Source organism: Mustela putorius, unplaced genomic scaffold (genome assembly GCF_011764305.1).
Source record: "Mustela putorius furo isolate JIRA1106 unplaced genomic scaffold, ASM1176430v1.1 tig00000129_pilon_pilon_pilon, whole genome shotgun sequence".
Lineage (NCBI taxonomy): Eukaryota > Metazoa > Chordata > Mammalia > Carnivora > Mustelidae > Mustela > Mustela putorius.
The window spans coordinates 13,874,667-13,894,224 of NW_025421290.1; the positions used below are offsets into that span (position 1 = coordinate 13,874,667).

General features: G+C 38.0%; 1 protein-coding gene across 1 annotated transcript in view; it reads left to right on the top strand.

Moving 5' to 3' along the window:
- LRRC9 (leucine rich repeat containing 9) overlaps positions 1–19,558 on the top strand; it is a 143,302-nt gene that overhangs the window by 25,770 nt on the left and 97,974 nt on the right. The window contains exons 11-16 of the mRNA XM_045074580.1: positions 4,529–4,705; positions 5,050–5,167; positions 13,194–13,326; positions 15,473–15,595; positions 16,436–16,551; positions 18,902–19,114. Coding sequence (XP_044930515.1) covers positions 4,529–4,705; positions 5,050–5,167; positions 13,194–13,326; positions 15,473–15,595; positions 16,436–16,551; positions 18,902–19,114 — 880 coding nt within the window. The remainder of the gene's footprint in view (positions 1–4,528; positions 4,706–5,049; positions 5,168–13,193; positions 13,327–15,472; positions 15,596–16,435; positions 16,552–18,901; positions 19,115–19,558) is intronic.

Consider the following 19,558-nt stretch of genomic DNA (forward strand, 5'->3'; position numbering starts at 1 on the left):
TCTATAAAAACTACTATTTGATGTTTCCAAAATTACTTAATACTCACTTAACAGTTTCACTTTTGTGTATATAATGACTTTCAGTAATCTACTGTTATATATAAAGATTTCGTGCTTCCTGTACTCTTTCAGGGAGTTACAGCAGCATAAACTTTTTTTTAATGTTCAGTTAGCCACTGTAGAGTACATAATTAGTTTTTGAAGTAGCGTTCAGTGATTCTTTAGTTATGTATAACACCCAGTGCTCATCACAACATGTGCCCACCTCAATACCCATCACCCTTTACCCCTCCCCCCACTCAACTTTTTGTTTTATACAGGTAAGATATTGGTATAAGTCAGCAAATAAGTTGACAGTATTTAGAATTTTGAAGTACATTTTAATAGGTCTTACTGAGGTACAGCCATTTAAAAAATATGCATTCTACATTTGCTATATGAGTGTGTCATTTGGATATTATTGAATGATTGTAGGCATCTCTCTGTGTAAATCAGTCTCAGTCAATGATGTATATCACCACTGAGGATGCTCACACATTCCAGTACCACTGAATGAGTGACAGTACCCAGTGAAATGATGGGTCCTCATTCTCCTAGCCTCTACCATACTTGATGCTGCTAACCATTCCTTCTGTAACTTCACCTCTCTTGTTTTGTTTTGTTTCTTTTAAAGATTTTATTTAATTATTTGAGAGAGAACACAAATGGAGTGCGGGGTGGGGGGAACGGGGAGAGAAGCAGGCTCCCCACGTGAGGCTCGATCCCAGGACCCTGAGATCACGACCTGAGTTGAAGGCAGATGCTTAACCGACTGACCCAACCAGGCATCCCTCACCTCTCTCGGTTTTTGTACTTAGACATTTTCTATTTCCTTTTTATATTCTCTTGCTAGTCTCTTGTATTCCTGAACTTTTAAAAACTACTTACGTTTACAGTCTTTCTTCTTTACTCTAGTCCTGTAGATGCTATCTGGATGTCCAACTGGTAAGGCAAACTCAACACATTCAAAAGAGAACTCACCTGTGAAGTAATAAAATACATAGTAAGGTTAGAGTCAGAAAACCTAGGTTACACTCTATGTACATAATCTTTTTTTTTTTTAAGATTTTATTTATTTGACAGACAGAGATCACAAGTAGGCAGAGACACAGGCAGAAAGGAGGCAGAGAGGAGGAAGCAGGCCCCCTGCCGAGCAGAGAACCTGATGCGGGGCTCGATCCCAGGACCCTGGGATCATGACCTGAGCCGAAGGCAGAGGCTTTAACCCACTGAGCCACCCAGGTGCCCCAATCTTTATGTTTTTGTTTTCTATCTACAAACCACCCTTTCTACTGACTCCTCCATTCGTGTTTGTGGCACAACCATCCTACCAGTCATGCAGACGCAATCAACACTGAAGCCATTCTTGACTGCTTTGTCTCCCTCAGCCTTCACTGTATGGTCTCTGGACTAGCCTAACTCCTTTTCAGACCCCTTCAGAGCCAGTCAAACCATGTGTGCCTCACTGCTCATGGCGCATACCTGGTATACCACCAAATAAGTGGTTTCTTCTCTTCTACTGCCTTTGCCAGAATGCCCATCCTTGCCCACATGCTCTATCACTGTCTGTCAAAACTTACTTTATCTTCAAGGCCAACATCAAGAGCCATCTTTTGTGAGGGATATTTTTGTCATTTTTATCAGAGTAGTCATTATTATTCTTTTTGAGTCTTCATAGTACTTAGTTGTTCCCTCTCCCATCTTCTACTCTAATTTTGCCTGTACGTGTTCCATCACTTTTATGCTCCCTTTGTTTATAAACTCAATGAAGAGAGAGACTGCATTTGTGTTCATCTTTGAATCTTTTCTATTCCATTCTCTTGCTCAGGATCCATCCACTGAGTTTCTACTAGGGGCCAGGTTCTATTCTAGGTGCTGGGGTTAAAAGGCATGGGTCCTGCTCTCATCAGGCTGCATTCTGGTGTAGGAGACGATGGTAATGAAACCATATTCAGTTGTGGCATAATTGTCGGTGTGGAGAAGAATGGCATTCAAACCAGAATGGGGATGTAGAGAAAGTTTTCTAGAAGTGGGGATGCTTGGTAGGGAGATGCTTTGATCTGAATTTTGTAGGACAGATAGAAGTTGACTATATAGAGTATTAGGAGAAGGACTTCCCAGGCAGAGGAAATAACATCTGAGCTGGTAGTTTGAATTTTGTCCTTAGATCTATGGGACTTTTTGGAGAGGTAGAACAGATTTAGATACTACTTTATATAAATTTCTATAGTCATTATTTAAGATTCAGACAGCAATACATGTATCTCAAGCCAGTAATGACATGCCCCCCAGTGCATGTAGCATGTTACTAGCAATGCTGTGGGAAGTATCATCCTCTGTGAGGACCTGGTAATAGTAATAGTGGAAGTCACAGTTCTTCTCTGTCAGCATAGGTCTGATTCTCCCTCCTCCAACAGTATTCCAGAACTCTGTGAATGATGTCTTTTCATCCCCAGCATGGCCAGGAGATGGAATGCATTGTTTTACTGCTCTGACCCCAGGTAGCACAGAGCCCATGTTCTCTTAGCACTGGGGTCCCCAGTCTCCAGGGCTCTAGGAATTCCATGCAAGGAAGGGCCCCGCTACTGAATTTCTAGGCAGAGGAAAGTTCTAAGAAAGGACCACACTTTGTGGAGTTTCCTGTGCCATTCCTGGTTCTTGCATTCCTGGGAACCAAACTAGAAGTTAGGTATTGTCCATTTATCACTTATATCTATTCTTAAAAAAAAAAGACTAGGGGTGCCTGAGTGGCTCAGTGGGTTAGGGCCTCTGCCTTTGGCTCAGGTTGTGATCCCAGGGTCCTGGGATCGAGCCCTGCATTGAGCTCTCTGCTCCGTGGAGAACCTGCTTCCTTCTCTCTGCCTGCCTCTCTGCCTACTTGTGATCTGTCTGTCGAATAAATAAATAAGACCTTTAAAAAAAAAAAGACTAAAAAAAGATTTATTTATTTATTTGAGAGGGAGAGAGAGAGAATCTCACACATGAGTGGGGGGAGGGGTAGAGGGAGAGAATCTTCAAGCAGACTCCCCCCCAATGAGCACAGAGCCAGAGGCAGGGCTCAATCCCACGATTCCAAGACCACTACCTGAGCTGAAACCAGAGTCGGATGCCCAACTGACTAAGCCGTCCAGGTGCCCCACTTACATCTATTCTTGATTACCCTTTTATTACTATATAACAAAAACTTTATCTCGATAAAATGCCTACAGCACTTGTTTCTATCAAAGTGCAACAACAATAACAATAACAATAAATAGGTTACAAGGAGTAATGAGAGCTGCTGTGGTTTCGGGACATATAATGTAGGGGTGACCTGGACTCATTAGGCCCAGACAGTGATCCCTCTATACATGGTGACTATAGGTTTCCCACTCCTCGTGATGATGTAGCTATTTAGCCAGACCTCTGAAATAATTATAGGAGTTGCAACACTACTTACATTTTTGGCTGGCTCCCTATGGGCTGGGAGCTCCTGTGGGAATGGTTTGGTTTTGGCAGCTCACTTTTTAGTTCTAAGGGAAGAGTAACTGGGCAGCACCCAACTGCCCTGGTTTAGTCTTTGCCAGTGAGAAAAGCAAACAGTCTAAGTAAGTTTGTCTCAGGGAGAGACCACCACTAGGAAGCTCACTTCTGTGATCCTAGCCCACACCATGCTCACGCTTTGCTTGATATGCTGGTAAGGACCAGACATCTCATTATAGGCAATATATCCCATATAAAATCACTTAACTTCCTTTTCAAATTGATACATTTTAAAATATCATCTTAATTAAGCCAAATTCTGTGCTACTTTAAGACAGGGCATGGCCCAGTAAGGGCAGTAAAGAGCATATGAGCACTTCCAAATACATTTTCTTGAGAACTTCACATAGCTGGCCCTTCCTTCTTCATTTCTTCGTTCAAATATCTTCTCTGAAAGATCTTACCCAAGATCAGTTTTAAGTAGCCCCCACTCCAATCCTTACATTCAACTTCTCTTTCTTCTAAGCCTTTAACAATCTAGAAATGATTTTATTTATGTCTTGTTTGTTTTTTAGCCAAGTTCTTACAATATAGATTCACTGCAAGCAGGGACCTTGCACTTTCACTTCTATATACCTGGTTATGAAGTTATTTGTGGTAGTCCAAGTGAGAGATGATGGGGATATGGACTAGAGTAATAACAGTGGTGATGACATAGGGTTATATTCAGGATGGATATTAGACGTAGGGCCAAACAGATTTGCTGAAAGTGGGGCAGAGAGGCATAATGGAGGATTACTCAACCAAAGTATCTTTTAGTCAGAACACATATATAATAATTAATAAAACTCTTACTTTTATGTTTCAAAGTTTAACTTCTCTTTTATTGATCAAGTAAGTGTGATATGCCAATGTATCTTTAGCAAAAAACATAAAATAATGGACTATAGCTTTTATATGTAACTTTGTGTTCTTCAACATTTTTAGGACAATCTGTTCTTTGTATATATTCTGTCTTCCCATATAGGTTTAACTCTTGCTATGAATTAATTCTCTCACGTTTTTGTACATGGGACTTCAGAACATATGGTATTACAGGAGTGAAAGTAAAACGTGTCACCAAAGTCAACAACCGTATTCTGAGACTAAAATTTGAAGAGAAATTCCAAAAGTTTTTTGACAATGAAGATATGCATGATTCAGAGTAAGAAGTTAAACTCCATAAGGGACATTTTTTTGGAAGTGTGATTTTATTTTGTACAAGAGTCTTTCTGTTTTAAAAGTTAACACTATTAAAAATACACCTTATTAGTAAATATTGCCTGTTCATGCATTTCAACTAGGATGACTTTACCCACACGGGGGCTCATTTTGAGACTGAGGGGTTTTGGAGGCTTAGTAATGCTGGTGGAACATTCATTGTAAATGAGAAATATCCTGGGCAGGATATATGGTTGTCTTATCTATAGCTAAGCTTTTTAAAAATCAATTCTCAAACTTCTTCTTCTTCTTCTTCTTTTTTTTTTTTTTGTCTCAACTGTTCTTAAGGAACTATCGAAAGATGCTGGAATGTCTTTTTTACGTTTTTGATCCTGAAGTTACAGTGAAGAAAAAGCATCTGCTCCAAATACTTGAAAAAGGATTCAAAGACAGTGAGACAAGCAAGGTAACATAAAATGTCATTCAGAATAATACTTTCTTCCTAATGAATAAAGCTCTACCATTAGTTAGGCAGGGTTCAATTCTTAATCCTTTTATCCATATTTCTTTATTTGTTTATTTATTTATGGTAAAGATTTTATTTATTTATTTGACAGACAGAGATCACAAGTAGGCAGAGAGGCAGGCAGAGAGAGAGAGAGAGAGGAGGAAGCAGGCTCCCTGCTGAGCAGAGAGCCCAATTCGGGCCTCGATCCCAGCACTCTGAGATCATGACCTGAGCCGAAGGCAGAGGCTTAACCCACTGAGCTACCCAGGAGCCCCCTTTTATCCATGTTTAGAACAAACTGCTGTTTCACAGCTTGGTACTGGAAAGTATAGCATCTTCCTTCTTTGTATTATACCAGAGTAAGTCCGTCAGTTACTCTGTCTGCCTGACTTTTTCTTTCTAGGTATCCTATTTTGTGTTGAAATCTACTTCTCTAATCTGTTTTAAACTCTCTAATATTCATCCTGAAAAAAGAAATCCATTCACTCGACACTGCTGGGCTTTCTAGCTATCATCCTGTTTTTTTGTTCCTCTTTTACTGCCAGACCTCTTTATTCTGTACTTCATTGTCCCCACCTTGCCCCTGGTCACACTGAGCTCTAAAATATCCAACCATCCCTCCTTATTCTTCCACCCTCTTGATCAGGCGGCTGTAACACGCAGGTATAGAGCAGTACCTCCTAGTCCTTCTCACATCATGGCACACATGAAATGATAATGTGGCTGCATTTAAATCCTGGCTTTCCTGCTCACCAGCCATGTGCCTTCACATAGCTCTGTCTCTTTCTTCCTATCTGAATGAAGGTGATATTAGTATCTAGTCTACAGAGCTGTTGGTAGGATTCAGGGAAATATGCATTAAAGAAGTCTTGGATACTTGTACATCTGTGTTCATAACATCATTATTCACAATAGCCAAAAAGTAAAAACAACCCAAAGGCCCATCAACAGATGAATAGATAAACAAAATGTGCTTTATCCCTACAATAGAATATTAGTCAGCCATAAAAAGGAATTAAATTCTGACACATGCTATAACGTGGTTAAACTTTGAAAGAATTATGATAAGTGGAAGAAGCCAAACACATGGGCACCAGGGTGGCTCAGTTGCTTAAGTGTCTGCCTTCGGCTCAGGTCATGATCCCAGGGTCCTGGGATGGAGTCCCAGGTCAGGCTCCCTGCTCAGTGGGGAGCCTGTTTCTCCCTTTGCCTCTCTGTCTCTCATGAACAAATAAATAAAATCTCTAAAAAAAAAACAGCCAAACACAAATGAAAAAATATTGTATAATCCCACTAACATGAGGTACTTAGAATAGGCAAATTGGTAGAGACAGAAAGTAGAATAGAGGTTACCAAGGGGTGGGGAGGACAGAGGGATAGGCAGTTATTGTTTGATGAGCACAGACCTTTTATTTGGGATGATGAAAATCTCTGGAAATGAATTATGAATTATGAATGTACTTAATGCCAATGAATTGTACACTTAAAAATGATCTAAGTGGTAGTTTTACTTTATGTATTTTTTACCATAATTTAAAAAAAAATCACTGAAAAACCATCACAGCCACTCCGTGGAGAATGGACTGGAGGGAGCGGGAGCAGATGACAGGGGCAGTAGATGGAGGAGATCCCACAGCAGCTCAAGCTAGAGGTGCTGGTGGCTTCAGCAGGGTGGTGTGGTGAGAGTGCCCTCACTATGCTTTCTAGAAGAGAAGTGAGGAGGAGGTGAGGAATAGAGGATTTTAAGGCAGAGGGTGCTCAGGGTGATTCCGGAGAACTAGGAGTTATCAGGGGCACAAAGGGTGGTGGAAGGACGGGGCTAACGTTTGTGTTTTCTGCTTGCCCCAGACCCTGTGCTAGCGCTCAGTGCCCTGCACCTCCAGTAGGAGACAGAATAGCCCTAAACCTTCTATTCGCCCTCTGTCTGGTACAGCAGCCACCACCCAGAGGTGACCTTCGAACATTTGAAATGTGACTTGTCAGAATTGAGATGCTCTAGAAGTTTAAAACAAATAGTTTTGAAAGACCTAGTATAGAGAGAAGACTATAACATCTTCTATTGGTTACATTTTAAAATGATAATATTTCAGATAGATTAGATTAAATAAAATGTATTATGGAACTTTACCCCCCAAAATTACCCAAAAAGTTCTTGGACCAATTCCTGGCACATGGAAAGTTTTTATGTAAAATCTACCATTATTATCTGAAACATCTGATGCTATGGACTGCTCTTTGCTTTTTGGAATTCGTTTGGCATCCACGATATTATAATCTTGTTATCCTATTCTTCTGATTATCCTGCCTTTTTTCCTTTTTATGCTTCCTCTTCCCTCTAAACATGAGAATACCACAAGATTAAGGTTCACTAATCTACCCTTTTTTTCTCTGCACACTATCAATTACACTCATTGTTAAAATCTTAGAAATGGGGGAACATAATTGGCTAGAAAAATCACTGTGTAGCACATCGATCTGATAAACTAGATTTTTATGCTATGATAAGCATGCAAGCAGTAAAGATGAGTATCTGCTGCATCACTTAAAAGATGGAATAAGACTAAAAACTAAAAACATGAGCTCCATAAGCAGTTTAGAAGACGAATTTGATTTAGGTTGGCAGAGGGCTGGAGGGCAGGGAAAAATAAGATATTCTCTTTGATACCCAAGGACTTGGTCAAAAGCCATAGATTCCTACCTGGTTCCTCTGCCTTATCTCCTTATCTATCTAAAACTAGACTTTAATCTTTTGTCCATAAGCAACTCTCCCCTCTTGTCATTTTCTACTAATAATGCTGTCATTCTTTTCACTGACCAGACCAGGTTCAAAGCCTTGAAATCATATCTGACCACTCCCTCCTCCATTATCCATATATCTAATCATTCACAATTTGTAGTGATTCTTCCTTTATGGCATCACTTGCATTCTTCCTTTCCCTCTCCATTCCCATTGCCTGCCACCACTTCGAACATTTCTTCCAGACGTGCCTGGGTGGCTTAGTCAGTTAAATGTCCACTTCTTGATTCCAGCTCAAGACTTGATCTCAGGGTCTCGAGTTCAATCCCTGCATTGGGCTCCATGCAGGGTGTGGATCCTACTTTAAAAAAAAAAAAAATCCCTCTACTGTTTGCTAGTAGTTTTCTGGTGGGCAGTCCTGCCCTTGGTCTTCCTCTCTATTCCATCTACCTTTAACAGTACAAATTAATCTTTCCTAAAAAGTTATTTTCACCTCTCACACTGCACTGTTTCATGATGAAAATTCTTCAGTAGCTTCCCATTACTGATAATAATGAAATCCAAATCCCTCTGCCTGGCATTTAAGGCCCCTCAAAATCTAGCTTCAGCCTAACTCCCTATTACCAAATATATAAATATCCCAGATGAAGTATGTACTTTCCTTACAATTCTCCTAAACACACCTCAGTGCCATGCCTCCCTCTGATGAAATGCCCTTTTCTGCTTTTCACCTGTGACAAACTAACCCTTCAAGTCTCAGCTTAAGGACTTCTACCTTTGTGTAGCCTTTCCCGAGTTCTCAAATGGTAGGAGCCCTCTTACCTAGTTTACAGGTCTATCAAAAAGTCAATATGGAGAATTGTAAATGAATGATTTACTTAAAAAACTCTTGAGCAAACTTAATATATGTGCTGCCAAAGCAAGCACCCCTTTAGCAAACTTAAGGGTACCTGGCTGGTTCAGTTGGGAGAGCATGTGACTCTTGATCTCAAAGTCATGAGTTTGAGACTTGTATGGAGTAGAGTTTAAAAAAAATTTTTAAAACCTCTAATCTTGTGTTTCATTTGTCTTTTTTTTTTTTTTAATTTGACAGAGAGAGACAGTGAGAGAGAGAACACAGCATGGTTAGTGGGAGAGGGAGAAGCAGGCTTCCCACCAAACAGGGAGCCCAATGCAGGGCTGGATCCCAGGACCCAGGGATCATGACCTGAGTTGAAGGCAGATGCTTAATGACTGAGCCACCCAGGTGCCCCTTTTTGTCTTTTTTTTTTTTAAGGTGTTATTTATTTATTTGAGAGAAAGTGCAAGAGAACATAAGCAGCTGGGTTGGAGGGAGAGGGGCGAAGGGAGAGGGAGAAGCAGACTCTCCACTTCCACTGAGCAGGGAGCCCAATGCAAGGGCTCTATTCCAGGACCCTGAGATCATGAACTGAGCCAAAGTCAGAAGCTTAACCAACTGAGCCACCCAAGCGCCCCATCTTTTGTCTGTCTTTTTATGTAGGGCCAAAGCCTTTGATAGGAGGTTGGAGCTCCTGAGTCTTTCTTACATCAGGCCACAACCATATTACATACTAGTTTCAGTTTCTTTAAAGTTGAACATGAACTTAAAGATTCTTGCAAAGCAACTCGAGTACAAAAATCAAACTAATTTTAGTTTGTATGATCCTCCCGGCCACCACCAAACTTCTGTGTTTGCCTCACCTTTATATATTCTAAAAGAAGCTTCTAATGATTACTCTCTCTGCAGTCTTACCAAAGCTTTCCACTTAGTTTTCATAGACACAACTCTCATTCTTTCTCATATTTCATTGTTTTATTTAATGTGTTTAATTTCAATAACCATTATAACTGGTACAAAAAAAAGTTTAGGAACACAACTGGCTTTTCCTAAGCATGAAACACAGCTGGGTGGATAGAAATACATCCATTTTTTTAAAAAAAATTTTATTACTGAAATACAGATGACATATAGTGTTATATAGTTTCAGGTTTACAATATAGTAATTCAACAATTCTATACATTCCCAGTGCGTACCTCGACTAGTGTAGTTACTATCTGTCACCATACATTATTAACAATGTTATTGACCAATTCCCTATACTAGTACATCAGTATTTTTTTTTAAAGATTTTTATTTATTTGACAGAGAGAGATGACAAGCAGGCAGAGAGGCAGGCAGAAAGGGAGAGGAGGGAGCAGGCTCCCTGCTGAGCAGAGAGCCCGATGCGGGGCTCAATCCCAGGACCGTGGGATCATGACCTGAGCCTAAGGCAGCGGCTTAACCCACTGAGCCACACAGGCGCCCCTACATCAGTAATTTTTAAAGTACCCTCTTATCCTTGAACTGTCACCATACTGTGGGTTCTAGAAAGGATGGAAAATACTGCTTAATCTTGTAAACTGGTTAAGTGGCAGTCAGTGGAAGTTGAAAATTTTATTGTAGCATGTTTGTTATATTGAAATGCGATTGTGTATGTGTTTCTCTTTAAGTCCTTGAGGGGAGGGACTTTCTTAAGAGATTCTTACTGGAAATCTGATTCATGCATGATGAATAGTTGAATAGATGGGTAGATAAAAGTCATACCTTTTTCTATATATCATGTGCTCTTCTCTTAAAAAGACTTACCTTTAAAATTTCTGATTATCGGGTGTGTCTGGGTGGCTTAGTCATTAAGTTGGTTCTGTGCTGGGTGGGGAGCCTGCTTGAGATTCTTTTTCTCCCACTCTCCCACCTAAAAAAAGAAAAAAAAAGTAGATCTTATTTGACATATCTTGTGATGGTTTTTATTTTTAATTATTTAATTTAAAATTATTTCCGTCTTCCCCTCTCTTTTTTTTTTTTTTAGATTTTTTACATTTTCTGATTCTATTTTTTTTGTTGCTATCTACTTTTTCAATTATTTTTTTCACCATAATCATTTAGTGTACTCCTAATCCCCATTCCCTATTTCACCCATCCCCCCACTTACCTTCCCTCTGGTAACTATCAGTTTGTTCTCTATACTTAAAAGTCTGTTTCTTGGTTTCTCTCTCTCTTTTTTCCTTTGCTTGTTTATTTTTTTTCTTAAATTCTACACATGAGTAGAATTATATGGTATCTGTCTTCCTCTAACTGCCTTATTTCACTTAGCATAATATACTCTAGCTCCATCCATGTTGTTGTAAATGGCAATATTTTATTCCTTTTTATTGCTGAATAATATTCCATTGTGCATATATACCACATGTTTTTTAATCCCTTCATCTATCGAGGGACATTTAGGCTGCTTTCACAATTCGACTACTGTAAATAATGTTGCAATAAACATGGGGGTGCATGACTCATTTTGACTTAGTGTTTCTGGTTTTTGTGTGAAAATACTTAGTAGTGTAATTACTGGATTGTAGTCTTGTCCTATGTTTAACTTTTTTAAAAAAGATTTTATTTCTTTATTTGACTGACAGAAACCACAAGTAGGCAGAGAGGCAGGCAGAGAGAAGAAGGGGAAGAAGGCTCCCTGCTCAGCAGAGAGCCCGATGTGGGGCTCAATCCCACCACCCTGAGATCATGACCTGAGCCAAAGGCAGAGGCTTAACCCACTGAGCCACGCGGGTGCCCCTATGTTTAACTTTTTGAGGAACCTCCATACTGTTTTCCACATTGGCTGCACCAGTTTGCATTCCATCAAAAGAGCACAGGAGTTCCTGTTTCTCCACATCCTCACCAACACTTGTTTATCGTGTTTTTTATTTTAGCCATTTTGACAGGCATGAGGTGATTTCTCATTGAAGTTTTGATTTGCATTTCCCTGTTGATCAGCGAGTTGAGTATCTTTTCATGTCTTTTTGGCCATCTATATGTCTGGAGAAATGTCTGTCCATGTCTTCTGCCCATTTTTTAATTTAAGGGTTATTTGTTTTTTAGGTATTGAGTTTTATAAGTTCCTTATATATTTTGGATACTAACCCTTTATTGAATATATCATTTGCAAATATCTTCTCTCATTTAGTAGGTTGCTTTTTGTTCTGATTCTTTCCTTTGCTATGCAGAAACATTTTGTTCTGTAGTCCTGACAGTTTATTTTTGCTTTTATTTTCCTTGCCTCAGGAGACATACCTAGAAAAATATTGCTACAGCTGATGTTAGAAAGATTACTGCCTATGCTCTCTTCATGATCTTTCCCTCTGTTATTTGAGGGCCAAGACCATGCTATAGCTGCCTAATGCCATGCACACAGCTTGTATCTGATGCATAGTTAGTGATATTCACTGGAAGTCTGAGAAGATTCTATTTACTGAAACGTGGAATTTATAGTAACATGAGCCACATTTTAGTATTTATTTTTAAAAAATCTTTGGATGACAGGTTTCAATAAGAAAAAATATATAAGCAATTCAGCATTTATAGAAAAGTACATTTTTAGATAAAGTGGCTACTAATATTAAACTAGTAATAATGTCAAAACTGAGATAGTGAAAAGGAAGAGCAGACCTGAGTTCAAATCACGACTTTGCTAATTTCTGACGAGATCGGGCGCGTTCAGGGTGGTATGGCCGTAGACACGACTTTGCTAATTTCTACTTCTGTCCTTGGATAGACTGTTTAATCCCTCTTAGCTCTAGGTTTCCTACAACTAAAAATAGAGATTTTATTGACTTTTCAGGACTGCTTTCACAGGAAGTAATGTGAATTTTACGGAAGTACTGTATTTCTGATCAAATACTTTAAGAAATAAATCTAGTCACAAAGCAAACCAAGATTTCAATGCATTAGCACAATGAGATGTATCTGGAAATCATTGTAGATTATTAAACCAAAAACACCATTATACCAAATCTTTATTTATATATCTTAAATGTATCTATCTATATGTATATATCATATCTAAATAAGAACCTTCACTGATAAAATGTCATGCAGGATTTTCTTTTTGGAATTTGCATGACTACTCATGGAGTATCCTTGCAAATGTGTAAAACTACAGCTCCATCACTACACAGTATTGTCAGCTTTGACTCTGGCTGCTTTTATGGGAATAAATATTATACTGTATCACTTTTTGTAAACCTGTTTCCATGTAAATTTAAACCATATAAATAGCCTTATACAATGAAGTTGCACCTGAAGGTTGTCTACTTCTTTTCAGCAAATCTAGCCTGACTTTTCTTTGCCCACACCCACAAACATTTACCAGTAAACCATCTGTATTGAAGCTGAAGTACTGTCAATTTTATAAAAATACTCAGACTTTGTTTTTTCTTTACAGCTGCCTCTCAGAAAAGAAGCTGTGATTCTTGCTAACAGCCTCAGTATGTGTGAGTGCCCCAGAATTGAATTTTTACAGCAAAAGTACAAAGACGAGAAGAAGAACTGTCTTGAGCCTGAGCTCTTCAGGCATGGTAATACAAATACACAGAATTTCTGAACTTTTTAGTTCTAAGTCTTCATTAGTTAATTTTGTAACGTTTTTAACACTTGGTTTTATCAATCAGAAAGATTTTCTAAAAATTATTTTACTTATTATTTACCAGTGTAGTGATATATGACTCTTTGATCTATTACTTCAGTCAAGTTATAAACAAATATTTACTGATCATTGTGTAAACATTAATAGGATGGGACCCGTTTGTTACTCATGTTTAATCTAATTATATGGAACAAGCACTTTTCACGGTCTGCTTTGTTCATTGACGAGACAAGATGAGCCTAGGGTGGTCCTACTACATTGCCATCCTACCTCCTCTCTCTCAATCTCCTTTTATCTCCATTAACTTGTGTCCTAAAAATAAACTCAATCTATATGCATCACACACACACACACACACACACACACACACACACACACATACCCCACGCCTCAAGTTCACAGGGCAGAGAAAAGAGAACCTGACCCAATTATGCAATAATCATCATACCAAGCACTGGGGAAGAGAGTCCTTATTTGTCCTTAATTATTGTAACAGAAGATAAGAAGACCTTGTTGTAAACCTAAAACTGGCTAAAGGGGTGCCCGCGTGGCTCAGTTGTTAAGGTTCTGCCTTTGGCTCAGGTCATGATCCCAGGGTCCTGGGACCAAGCCCTGAATTGCTTGGCAGAAAGCCTGCTTCTCCCTGTCCTACTCCCCCTGCTTGTGTTCCCTCTCTCATTGTGTCTCTCTTGTCAAATAAATAAATCTTAAAAAAAAAAAAAAAAAAAACCTGACTAAAGATAAAATGTATAGATTGAAATGTATAGATTGCTTTATAAATTACCTCATAGAAGATAAGCTTTTGGTACTTTCATTTATTCACAGTGATTAGTACTTTATTTGCATCTTGAATATACAGATAAAAGTATATGAGCCAATTTGCAAGACAGTTGTGGGAGAGGTTCCCTGTTAACCACAGGCTGGGGCAAAAAACCAGCTCATCAGGTCCTCCTGCCTCACCCTCCCACTGCTCATTGTTCAGTTCCACCAGTAGTATGGACTGGTTACTGCATGTTAGGCACCTGGTGGGTGATGGGGATACAGTCTCTGCAAACTAGACACAGTGCTCCTTATGGTACTGACAAACATTAATAATCACACAAATAAATGTAAAATTATAATTTTCATAAGAGCTGTAAGATGAAGTATTAGTGCATATGATCCAAGAATATATAATAAGGAGAACGGACCTGGTCAAGGAGTAAGGGACGCCTACTCTTTGGTCTCCACTATTCAACCTACTGAAGACTGAGCTGTCAGAAATTTGGTTAATTTAACTCTCTAAGAGTAATATTCTAAGTTTCAGAAAATAGCTCTGCTAAGATTATTCATGTTGAACTACATGTATTTTGTAGTCTTTTATTAAGTGAAAATTAAGCAGATTATTGAATATAGAAAGAACTCCTTATTTGAAAAAACCATTTGCTTCTTTTTTCTCATTCTCCTCTATTCCCATCTTAAGAAACACCTCATGATGTTTTTCTAGATTCTTCTGAAATATGTTTCCCAAAACAATTAGGGTCTCTCAGTTTTCATTTTATGACAGATACATCGTAAAAAAAGGGGGGGGGCATCTCAATGTTTTATGCCTAGTGATTACAAGTTACTTTATAGGACTGACTCCTAGAGATCTTTAGGATTGAGTGAATCCAAAGATCCCTTAGGAATCTAAAGGGAAAATAAATGTTTATCCATTCAGTAAATATGTATTGAGTGCCCCCTATGATCTAAGGTATATGCTAGGTGCTGATGATAAAGAGATGAATTTTTACCCAGTTAATAACAATAAAAAGTTCTTTATTTTAAATTATTTAATAAAAAAAACTTATTATTTTCTTTCCTTCTTCCTTTTCTGTAAAGCTTTGCTTGATATAATTACAAGAATCCTCTTTCATACTTACTTCATTTGGTCAACAAATATTTAGTGAGCTTCTGGGTTGCTATACAATGGCAAACAAGGTAGCCAGGATTCCTCCCCTTGCAGAACATATTGTCAGGTCTGCGACCATTAAGGAAAGTAATATGGGAAAGTTACCAAAATGAATTAGTGTTAAAATTATTTTTTTATTCATATTTAGGCATCCTCCTCATTACAAAGGTCTTCCTTGGACAGAGTGTTCAGGCTCGTGAACAGGACTCCATCAATCAAGCTAACTATCCAATGGTTAATTCAGTGTTCGTTCCTCGAAAATATATACTAAGTATGTCTGCTATAAAGAGAAATGTGCTTTAATTTTTCTGAATACAAAATGTTTGTGTTTAATACAGATGTGTAGAGTTTAACTTCTACCAACAAAGTTTGTAAACTTTTCTAAAAAATCCTTTGTTAGCTACTAGCGAGCTTCTATTTTCCTATTCCCTACTTCAGTGACATTTATATGTGTGTGTAGACTTTTATTTTGTAAATGACACATCCATACATACTCATATATATTATACATATATACTATATACATGTTTCATATGTTATATAATACATATATGTATTTCAAAAGATGAAAAACCCACCCACTTTTAATAGCAAAGGTTTTTGGGAAATATATTTGTCAAAAATATATGGCCACACATTGAATAGTAAAATGGTAAGTATAAAAAGGAAAAGGAGGGGCGCCTGGGTGGCTCAGTGGGTTAAAGCCTCTGCCTTCGGCTCAGGTCATGATCCCAGGGTCCTGGGATCGAGCCCCGCATCGGGCTCTCTGCTCAGCGGGGAGCCTGCTTCCTCCTCTCTCTGCCTGCCTCTCTGCCTACTTGTGATCTCTGTCTGTCAAATAAATAAATAAAATCTTTTAAAAAAAAAAAAAGAACATGAATAAAATTAAACCCTACTAGTCTATGTAGTGAAAGGGTGACTAGAAAGTATTTCTAGAATTAAGAAACTGCCTAGGAGAGTGGAAAAAATATAAGAAATAAAATACTCTTAATAACATGATAGTTAGAACTTGCTGAGTTTATTGTTTATTAATCTGTGTAATAATGAAAAATATATATTTCATTTTGAAGAGTATTTTTCTTGTTTTGTTTTGTTTTTTATTTTACTCTAGATTCTGTCATGGGACAAAGAAACTGTGATTGCAGCGTTCGGCAGTGCAAGTGGTTTGTCTTTGATCATGACCTTGTTTTGCCAGAATACATTGTTGAATTTGAGTATATTACAGTGGTATGGATATATTTTTAAAATTGGAATTCCTTAAATAAGGACATAACAGTAATTTGAAGTCTAATAATATAATGTCAGGTTTATATTAAACATGTCTATTTATACATAAACATATAAAATGGTTATTTGGGGCGCGCCTGGGTAGCTCAGTGGATTAAAGCCTCTGCCTTCGGCTCGGGTCATGATCCCAGGATCCTAGGATCGAGCTCCGCATTGGGCTCTCTGCTTAGCAGGGAGCCTGCTTCCTCCTCTCTCTCTGCCTGCTTCTCTGCCTACTTGTGATCTCTGTCTGTCAAATAAATCTTTAAAAAATAAAAAAATAAAATGGTTATTTGGTGAAGGGTTTAATTTTCAAAATAAATATTATGACACCTAAATGTTTTTATGAGTAATTATATGGCTGTAGTCTCACTGAGAAAGTTTCAAACTATATTGAAGAATATATAATAAACATGAAAATCTGATTTCACTTCAACCCCAGCACCACTCCCTTTCATGAAGAAATCCACTGTTAACAACTTTGTGGGTTTGCTTTCAATCTTTTTTTCTATGTATTTATATATATAACAAAATATACATTTTACATAGTAGGATCAAGACCTAAGTATTTTGTGGTGTTTTTTGCCTCTAACAATATGTTTTGGACATATTCCCACTTCAGTACATATAGGCCTATACTTTTTTTTTTTTTTTAAGATTTTATTTATTTATTTGAGAAAGAGGAGAGTGAGAGAGAGAGAGCACGAGATGGGGAAGGGTCAGAAGGAGAAGCAGACTCCCTGCTGAGCAGGGAGCCCAATGCAGGACTCAGTCCTGGGACCCTGGGATCATGACCTGAGCCAAAGGCAGTCACTTAACCAACTGAGCCACCCAGAAGCCCAGGTCTATTCTTCATTCTTTTGGTGGCTGCATACTATCCAATAATAGTCTGATTTATTTGACTATTACTCTGGATGAAACATAGAGGTTGTTTCCAGTCTTCTTACTATTTATTTACTTACTTAAAGATTTTATTTACTTATTTGAGAGAAAGACAGTGAGAGAGAGCATGAGAGGGGAGAAGGTCAGAGGGAGAAGCAGACAAATAGTAAACAGAATGACTCAAATAACAAGAAGTCGAGAGGTGGGCAGTCCTGGCTGTTGTGACTCTTCAGTTACAGATGTCAGCAAAGAACTTAGCTCCATCATTCATCTGCTTGCTACTTCATGAGCTCTTCCCATCAGAAGATTGACTACTTTATTCACTTCTGGGTAATTTTCTTAATTCCTTTATTATTATTTTTTCTTCCATTCTCTGTTCATCCCTCTGAAACCTTGATTAGTTAAACTTTGGGCATTCTGAATTGATCCTCCATGTCTTTTAATTTTTTTTCTCTCATATTTTATATCTCCATTTTTAAATTCTCTGTTCAAGAAGATTTCCTCAACCTCACTAATTTGATCTGTGCCATATCCATTTGTATTGAATATTTTTATTGAATATTTTTATTTTTAATTGAATATTTTTATTTCACTGATTGTTTTTATTTTGACTCTAAAGTATTTACCCTATTCTTTTCTATAGCAGCCTATTCTATTATGGATGCTTTATTGTCCCAGGTTTTAAATTCACTTATGGATCATTTTGTTTCTTTCTTTTTCTTTTTTTTTTTTTAAGATTTTATTTATTTATCAGAGAGAGAGAGGGGGAGAGAGCGAGCACAGGCAGACAGAATGGCAGGCAGAGGCAGAGGGAGAAGCAGGAGCCCGATGTGGGACTCGATCCCAGGACGCCGGGATCATGACCTGAGCCGAAGGCAGCTGCTTAACCAACTGAGCCACCCAGGCGTCCCATTTTGTTTTTTTCTAGAGCCATTTCTGTTTATGTTGTTCATGCTCATTCATTTATAGTTCTTACCATAATTACTTAATTACTTAGAGCATCCCATTGCTGTTTTACTTGTTCACTCTGAACACCAGGTTTCTCTGCATCTGCTCTTCAAAGTGATTATCTCCTATACATGTTTTGGCTACCGGTTACATTTCTGCTATTGTCTTCAATTCAGTCCCTTTTGATTTATGTCTCACAATTCCTTGTCTTTTGTTGCTGCCCTTTCCATTGCTGAAAAATTATTTAAAGATGATCTTTTGCCAGTTTTAAGGAATTTTCAATGGGAGGGGATGAACACATTTATTCTTAGCCTACAATTTTAATCTATTCTTATTGATTTCCTAATGTGATTCTGATCATCATAGGTATTACTATATAGCTGAAAAAAAGAGATAATTCATCTTTGCTACATAGGCTGTTTCTTGTTCAAAATGATAAATACAACAACCAAATTTTCAATACTTTTAATAAATTTTTTAGGTCAAGCCTCGCTCTTTATTTTCTTCATTCAACAATATTATTTTAGAAGAAAGCAAAAAATATCCAGAAGGATCAGTATTGTCCCAGGATTTGAAATTTGATGATGAAGTTATAAAAATGGATCCCAGGATTAAGCCCAGACCAAAACTTATTAGTTTGGATGATAAAACAATACTTTCTCTTGCCAAGACTAGCATTTACAGTCATATTGTGGTGAGTATTATAAGGAATAAAATCTGGAATTTGGACCTCGAATTTGGAATCATAATCTAACACATGAAGTCTAAGGACACTAAAGCACCTATCTAGTGATGCCAGCCATCATGCTGTCAAAGTTAAAAATGCCTTGACCTTTCCTTCTTTGTGGACTAGATCAGTGTTGTTTGGTAGTAATATAATATGAACCATACATGTAATTTAAAATTTTCTCTTAGCCATGCCAAAAATGTTTTAATTAAAAGATTAATTTTAAGGGGTGCCTGGGTGGCTCAGCGGGTTAAGCCTCTGCCTTCAGCTCAGGTCATGACCTTAGGGTCCTGGGATCGAGCCCCACATCAGGCTCTCTGCTCAGCAGGGAGCCTGCCTCTCTGCCTACTTGTGATCTCTCTCTCTCTCTGTCAAATAAATAAAATCTTTTTTAAAAGATTAATTTTAATT